Source organism: Cervus elaphus, chromosome 4, assembly GCF_910594005.1.
Source record: "Cervus elaphus chromosome 4, mCerEla1.1, whole genome shotgun sequence".
Classification (NCBI taxonomy): domain Eukaryota; kingdom Metazoa; phylum Chordata; class Mammalia; order Artiodactyla; family Cervidae; genus Cervus; species Cervus elaphus.
This window is the reverse complement of record NC_057818.1, coordinates 62,008,170-62,017,105: the sequence shown is the minus strand read 5'-3', so window position 1 is coordinate 62,017,105 and position 8,936 is coordinate 62,008,170. Positions and strand designations below refer to the sequence as shown.

Sequence of the window (8,936 nt, the reverse complement as noted above, 5' to 3'; positions counted from 1 at the left end):
GCACTCATTGCTTTTACTTGTGGGGCCCAGGTTCAATCCCTGGTTAAGGAGCTAAGATCCTGCAACCTATGCAGCTCACCAAAAATGGTAATATAAATCAAAATCAAGATCACTTAGCAAAGATAAATACATTATTCTTGGCTGTGAACAAATTCTATGTGGAGGATATTGGGTGTCCCACAAAAAAGATTTCCTGTCACGCTTTTGCCATCTCAGTTCTTTCGCTGAATTAAAGCCCCAAACTAATTGTTTTTATGTTTATACTGCATCTACTTTGTACCCGTCATTGCCTTTTGAGCATCATTGCATCCTAAGAGTCCCAAAACAACCTAGTAACCCCTGCTATAAAACAGGACAAACACATCTGTCAGGAAAAAAATTCTGCTAAAGAAATGATTGAAAGTATTTATTACAGCATAAAAGTAAACAACACATATCAGGTAATAGCATAATTTGAAACTGAAATTTAACACCATTTGGAAAATCGAGTAAATTGTTTCATTATATTATCTAGTCAGCATTTCCAAAAATTAATTAAAACTAGAGTAAAAATATCTCCAGAAGTTTATTTAAATAGTATCTTACAAGTATTTTACAGAACCATATTGCACTTGTGCTGTGGAAAACAAATGTAATAAATTATTACCAAGACAAAAAGTGTAATTTTCCAAGCCAATTAACTCAGAAGTTTCAGGAGTAAGCTAATGGGTGTTTTGCTTTTTTTTTTTTCCAAAGTAGAGAAGTTTAGCTTTATTGCTTTGCCCAGCAAAGGGGCCACAGTGGGCTAATGCCTTCAAAACTGTGTGTCTCAAACAAGAGGGTAGTGAGGAGTTTTATAGTAATGGCTCAAAGTGGGTGTGGTCAGCTCGTGAACTCTTCTTTGATTGGCTGGTGGTGAGGTAAGTGGCAGTCAGCATCATAAACCTTCTGGCTCCAACTGCTCTGGGTTCTACCTGCTGGTGGGCAGCAGGCTTAGTGTCTCCCACCTGGTGGGGGTTTCAGTATCTGGAGCCTGGACTTACTGAGGCTCAGGTTCTTTGTGTCTCAGCACAGAAGGAATTCAGCAAAGTGGCAGGCAAAGAAGGAGCAGACTTATTAACATAGGACGCTTGTGAGGCACACTAGTTGGCAGGTGAGAGGAGTCTGCTTCAGTTAAGTTCTCTGAAGTCTAATCCCATTAAAAAAATTTTTTTTGGCTTATGGGTTCTTAGTTTCTTAACCATGGATTGAACCTGTCAGTTTGGCAGTGTGAGTACTGAGTCCTAACCACTGGACTGCCAGGGAATTTCCCCTAATTTCATTTTTGATGTTTGACTATTGACACTTTTTAATGTTGAGGAAGAACTTTTTCTTTTTCAGCCTATCCGAACAAACTAATTAAAGGGAAAAAAAGCCTGAGTGCTCCTTTGAGACAAACTGGAAGTTCAAACTGTAAGCCTACCCTCCACGAAGGCTCAGCCCAGTAATTAAATTTTCCTCTCATCCTAACTGCTCTCCCTACAATTCCCAAGATTAAGACTCATTAAACACAGATGCAGGGACTTCCCTGGCAGTCCAGGGGTTAAGACTCTGTGCTTCCACTGTAGTGGGCACAGGTCTGATCCCTGGTTAACTAAGATCACATATGCTACACGGTACAGCAAAAAAAAAAAAAAAAAACACAGATGTAAACAACACCTATTCACCATGCAATGGAGAAAGTAACCAACGCTTTCTGGGCACTGTTCCTACCACATAATCCGTCCATAGTAACCTTCCCTCTCCTCTCATGAACAGTCACATCCCTCAGTGTCCTTACTGCTCTGCTCATGGTCACCTAGCAGAGGATTATGTTCTGTAACTAACTGTGCTCTATCCATGGATAGACCCTCAACATAACAAGCACGATGGGCAACAAGAATTTTACACTATTCTCTGCCCCTCCCTGACGCTAATTAATACACTAGTGAATTTGGTAATTAAGGGTCCTTGTTTTTCCAGGGAACGTAGATGTGGATGACCAAACCCAATGAAATTGGCTCCTTCACTGACTCCTTACTGACTCCTTCCCAGAGACCATCATCAAAGACCTGTAATGAAGATTAAGGTCAACAGACTTCAAACTTCAGGTTGAATGGCATAAACTGTAATGTGGCCTCTTCAAGAAAACACAATTAATAGAATATTTACAGAGTGAAGACAATTGCCAATTTACACATATGTTTTCATGTCATATACAAATCATTCCACAAATTTTAACTTATTGTGACTTGTAATAATTCTGAAGAACATAACGATCTCCCATTAATCTTAAGAGAACTGCAGACTTACTTATTCCTTTTATGGATTGGCTGACACAGGCTAATTTAAGAACTGTGCAAAAACTTTACCTACTTCGTTACATTTGTAAGGATCATCCCCAATATGAGGCGTTTTGTGATGAAACCTCAGGAAGCATTGCTTCATCAAATTCTTTCCACGTTCAGTAAATCTCTTTAGTTTCTGACCTGTATGAAATGAACCATTACACCAAGTTGGAGATACCTGATGAAAACTTTTATAACATTATACTTGAAACACTGCTCTCCAGATTAAATCTATTTCAGTGGTTTTATCTTCAGGTACAAGCCTTAGAACACATATTAGTTTGTGTGATTTCCTTCAAAGGTATGTATTGAGAAGTCTGATGAATTGTGCAGCCTGGATAAAACCTCGGTAGGGTTTTTCTTCAATGGACTCTCCCTTGTTGCCTCATACTTGAACTCAAGGTGAAGATTTTGCCACACTTGTTACATTTGTAAGGGATAATTCCAGTAACTCCCCCATCTTATGATCTTTAGGTAAAATCCTTGCCACACATGTTATATTTCTGTGGTTTCTCTCCAGGATAAATATTCCAATATCCAGTGACGAGAGAGCATTAATTTGGAACCTTGCCCCATTCATTACATGTGTAATGTTCTGTCCAGCACAGATTATTTGATGACTGGTAGAATGTGAGCCCCGCGTAAAGGTTTTGCCGATTCCTAGCATTTGTGAGGTAATAATCTCCAGAAAGAAATCTTTGGTGAATGAATTCTTTGTCTAAAGGGCTGGTCAGACTAAACACACTTATCTGATTTCTCTCCAGAATGATATTTTCAATGCAGCCTAAGATGGCGACACCTGCTAAAAACACTTCCTTAAAGTTTGTCATCAATGTGGGTTACCTGACAGGAAGGTAGGCTTCACAGTACACTGACAGATTTATCAGTCATTATATTTGTCAGGTTTCTCTCCAACATGAAACATCGGTTCACCTTAAAGTATGAATTTTGACTCAAAATTCATTGAGCCTCTAGCTCAATACATGTCTAGAGGTTCTGTCCAGTTAGAGTAGGTGAAATCACCCCTGAATATTCATTGGAAGGACTGATGTTGAAGCTGAAGCCAGTACTTTGGCTACCTGATATGAAGAGCTGACTGATTAGAAAAGCCCCTGATGCTGGAAAAGACTGAAGGCAAAAGTAGAAGAGGGAAACAGAGGATGAGATAATTAAGACAGCATCACTGACTCAATGGACATGAGTTTGAGCAAACCCCAGGAGACAGTGAAGGATAGGGAAGCCTGGTGTGCTGCAGCCCATGGGTTTGCAAGGAGTCAGACATGACTTAGCAACTGAACAACAACAAATGTATTGACGGCTGAGATTTAAGTAAAGGCTTGTCAACAGTCTTTGTTTTTGAAAGGTTTCCCTTTCGTATGAACACTCTGATGCTTTGCCAGGTATGCCTTTCGACTAAAGCAGCTGCCACACTCGTTACACTTGTAAGGTTTCTCTCCAGTATGAATTCTCTGATGAATTGCAAGATTTGAATTCCGATTGAAGACCTTGCCACACTCGTTACATTTGTAAGGTTTCTCTCCAGTATGAGTTCTCCGGTGAATTGCAAGGTATGAATTATAACTGAAGACTCTGCCACATATATCACATTTACATAATTTCTGTCCTGTATGGATTATCTGATGTCTCTTGAGGTTTGAGCTGTGATTAAAGATTTTGCCACAGTCTTTACATTCGTAGGGCTTTTCCCCAGTATGAATTCTCCGATGAACTGCAAGGTATGAATTTTGACCAAAGACTTTCCCACAGATGTCACATTTATATGGTTTATCTCCTGAATGGATGATTTGATGTTGTATGAGATGTGAGCCAAAATAAAAAGTTTTGCCACACTCATTACATTTGTAATGTTTCTCTCCAGTATGAATGATCTGATGACTGACAAGGGTTGATCTAATACTGAACATTTTACCACACTCGTTACACTGGTAAGGTTTCTCTCCAGTATGAATTCTCTGATGACTTGCAAGGTTTCCTTTTTGACTGAAAGCTTTGCCACATTCACTACATTTGTAAGGTTTCTCTCCAGTATGAATTCTGCGATGTTTTGCAAGGTATGAATTCTGACTAAACACCTTGCCACATTCATTACATTTGTATGGTTTCTCTCCAGTATGTATTCTCTGATGAACTGTAAGGTATGAACTTTGAGTAAACACTTTTTCACATATATCACACTTATATAAGTTCTCTTTTGTATGGATTATTTGATGTCCAGTGAGGTGCAATCCACAGTTAAGGGTTTTGCCACACTTGTTATACTTGTAAGATTTCTCTGCAGTATGAATTGTTTGATGAATAGCAAGGTCTGAATGTTGACTAAACACTTTGTGACATACATCACAATTAAAGATTTTCTCTCCTGTATGGATCAACTGATGTTGAGTGAGGTTTAAGCGTTGATGAATGGTTTGACCACTCTGATTACAATTGTAAGGGCTGTCCTTGTGTGCCCTCTGATCTTGTGTCAGTACTGAAGGATGCATAAAATCATTCACACATGGATTACCAAGGTTGGACTGGATAGTAGAAGAAACTCCTTGAAGTGGTGAAAATGAGGCATTAATGATGATACTCCTGTGAGCATCATTAAATTCATCAATTTTCTGTTCACTTTTACAAAGCTGCAGTTCATTCTCAAAGTTTAAAGGAAGTCTGTTTTCAATAGGCTGAATTCCTGCAATGTGTCTACCATGCCGCTGTCTCTTACAGGGGAGATTTTTGTCATGGGATACACGCTTTCCTTTGTAATTTCTTTCCTCATCTCTTGGCTGAGACTCAAAGTCACACATATTTTCCTGGATTTCCCTGAGGTAAAAATCTTCAATTTTATTCCTTTTGTGTCTTCCCAGTATCAATGTTTGGAATCCTTCTCCTCTATAAATGTTTGCATTTAGTTGTAATTTCTTGATAACTTGCATATGAGAGATATCTACAAGATATAAAGAACCATAAGTAATCCTATTCATTACAATTTGTAAGTAAATATATCATGTTAAATATGTGATATTACACCAAACTAGTACTAACATAAAAAGGAGTTATGAAAATTCCCCATCATGATATTAAAACCTTTGCAAACACAAAATGAATGATTCTTTAGTAAAGATAAAGTGATCTGAGATAATTCCACTTACTTTTAGGGCACCCAATTTTCAAACAACTTACGTAAAAACACTCATTGTAAAAACTTCTGTTACCTATCAAAAGTGTATATTTCAACCATGACACCAAAGCACATACCAATTATCATTAAAAATACTTACTGGTGCCTCATAACTGAGGAGAAAATATTATACTATATTATACATACTTGTTAAATATAAATGAATGCTAAAAAATCTGAAAAAATCTATTACAACAATGAATAATCCAAAACAAACTTATTTAATGAATAATCGCAATGAGTGGCAGTTTCAAATTCAGAAACAAATATAACAGAGAAAATAGCAAATGTGATAGAAGTTTTTTAAAAAATAAAATGTTCTTTTAAATACCTCCTGCAAAACTATATACCCATGAAGCAGCATAAAAATTCTAAAAGACCACCTTCTACAAATAAAATTTAAATATTAATAAATGAAATATTCTCCACTTACATTAACAGCTATTACACAGAGCAACTCCGTACCTGTGCAGTGCCCTAAAATATCCAGGTCATTGTCTCCAAAATATATATTGCGAATTTATTTAACTAGGGTCATATACAATATGGTTGAGAACAAATTGCAAGAAAAAGGAATACAATATATAATAGAAAAAACGGATATAATAAACATACCTGAATGATATTTTTATACAAAAGTCACTTTTGATTTGTTAATATAAAAATGCACTATTTCTGGAGTAGGAAATGTCAACCCACTCCAGTATTCTACCTGGAAAATTTCATGAGCAGAGAAGCCTGGTCAGCTTCAGTCTAAGGGGGTCACAAAAGAGTTTGACATGACTTAATGACTGTGCCTACACACACACAATGTATAATATATAATTTTTACTACTGTAAAAATTTTAAAGCAAATAAAGATCTTTCTCAAAAGAAAAAAAAAAAGCACTATTTCTGAGAATTCCCTGGCAGTTCAGTGGTTAAAACTCACCACTTTCACTGAGCTAGGTCCAGGTTCCATTGGGAAACTAAATCCTATAAGCAGCATGGTGTGCCCCCGCCCCCCCAAAAAAAGACATTTCATGCCATCTAACATTACTAATTTCTTTTGAAAGTCTTGAGGAAAATAATCACAATGTTTCAAGTAAGGAAAGTGGAATCACAGATTTATGTACATGACCCCCAATTGACACTGAACACAGTGAGAACCACACTATGAATTTTGATCTACAGACTGAGACAACATATTCTTAAACATGACTGTCCACCCAAGCAGTCTAGATTACAAAATACTATGACAAATATCAGGAGTTAAGAAAGAAAACGTCAAGGAAGACACAAGAAGTGAGCTGTGTAACTACTAAGGGGATTCAGCCACCCCTCCTGGAAATGGTTTCTGGGTTGTCACAGCTGCACAAAGTGATTTAGGTTGTGTCATGAGAAAGCTGTTCAATACACAGAGGTGTTATTTTTACAGTGTAAGTAAAGTGGATGGTGGCGGGATGGTGAAAGAGTGCTGTGGAAATTGAGACATTTAGGATATAACTTAAATATACTAGAAAATAAGAATCTTTCCATTCACATCATGGTACCATGTAATAAGGAAAGATCACACTGAGAAACGGCCTGAGTGGAGCACAGAGTACACATATCTGCATAGCTTTTGACTGTGTGAATACCACTGTACAAGGGCAACTAAAATACTGACTTTAAAACAAAAGAAGAATTGGTTTAGCAATAGTATACTTCTGTACCATTTTTAACTAGGGGAATTATACTATGAGTATGGGAAAAAACCAAATGAGATTTAAACACTGTAGAAGGAAATTAACTCTCAATCTATTACACTATTTGCTATGCAGTGTATCCAACTGAGTATTTTAGTGACTGTATTTCCGCATATATGCTCAATATAAACATATATAGTATTCCAGGAGACTCTGCAATAATGTTCTCAGCAGAAAGCAGAAGAAAAAACCAGGAGAAGACCATTACAAGGAGTCTAATCTGTACACACAAATGCAGAGCAAAGTAATCAGATCAACAGTACTGTAAAGGAGGGAGATCGTGATTTCAGAATGAAGGTCTCCTAGTTGGGTTAGCAGAGTTTGTATGAGGAAACAAACAAAGATAGGAGAAAGTGATTGACAAAGCCTGAAGATATAATGAAGACATATTTCAGGATATAATCAAAACAGTTAAGTAAGTTAAAAAAGAAAAAAGTAACTAAAATATTAATTACATAATATACTTTTGTATACAAAATTTTTATGCTAACTCTCCTTATTATTAAACATAACACTGTTCTTTTAGCTGGCCTCTCTAAAAACTACAAATCATATCATTAAATTCTTAACACAAACTCTCAAAGGAAAAAACCATGAGGAGTGATGTCAGCAGGACAGTAGTAAACCACAGGCACTCATTACCCATGAGGGAGCCAAGTTAAAACAAAGCAGAAAAAACAAAAAAGCAGAAAACAATTTGGGAAAACTCACCCAACTGGTAAAGGAGCAGCAGCACTCAAACAGATGCCTGTCCAGAAAACACTAAACTGAAAAATGTAGGAAAGTTCATGACAATTTCCTGGCCTTTGACTCCCCTCCTCCTCCTTACATTGCATTGAGAATGAACTGGCACAAGCCTCACCATTCCCAGAGGTTCCCTCAGGTGAAAATGCTAAAAATATGATAGAAACATTCAGTAAACTAGAAATAGAAAAAAATGATCTCAACACAATAAAGGACATGTATCAAGAGCCCACAGCTAACATCATACTCAATGTGGAATGACTTAAAACTTTTCCCCTGACATCTAGACAAGGATACTTGCACCATCTCTAAAAAAAGAAATTACTAGAATTTCTAGCAAGAACGCAAAGGTACTAGACAAGGATACTTGCACTATCTCTAAAAAAAGAAATTACTAGAATTTCTAGCAAGAACTCAAAGGCAGTAAAAACACATAAAACAATCCCAATAGAAAAAAGAAGCAAAACATCTCTGTTGACAAATGAAATATAAGAAACCCTGGAGAATTCCTTGGCGGTCTTGGCAAGGTTAGGACTCCAGGCTTCCACTGCCAGGATCGATCCCTGGTGGGGGATCTAGAATCCCACATGGTGCGTGTTGTGGCAAAATAAAATAAATAAAAAGCTCTGAAGAGTCTGGAAAAAAAAACTGATAAAAATAATGAACTCAAAAAATAATAATAATAATAACAATGAACTCATAAAAATGACAATATACAAAAATCAATACTTTTTCCCTACATTAACAACAAAAAAAATCAAGAATTAAATTAAGAAAATTCCATTTACGATACCATCAAAAAAATAAAGTGTTCAGCAACACCATACAGAAGAAGGGAAAGATATATGCACTATGAACTGAAAACACAACTGAAAAATATCTGAAAAGTCAAATTAATGCAGACATCCCAAGCTCAATGGATTAGAAGTAAATACG

General features: G+C 36.7%; 1 protein-coding gene across 1 annotated transcript in view; it reads right to left on the bottom strand.

Annotated features, from left to right (window-relative positions):
• Positions 1–3,552: 3,552 nt before the first annotated feature.
• Positions 3,553–8,936, bottom strand: part of LOC122692848 (zinc finger protein 665-like) — a 38,532-nt gene continuing 33,148 nt past the window's right edge. The window contains exon 8 of the mRNA XM_043900660.1: positions 3,553–5,295. Coding sequence (XP_043756595.1) covers positions 3,686–5,295 — 1,610 coding nt within the window. The 3' untranslated portion in view covers positions 3,553–3,685. The remainder of the gene's footprint in view (positions 5,296–8,936) is intronic.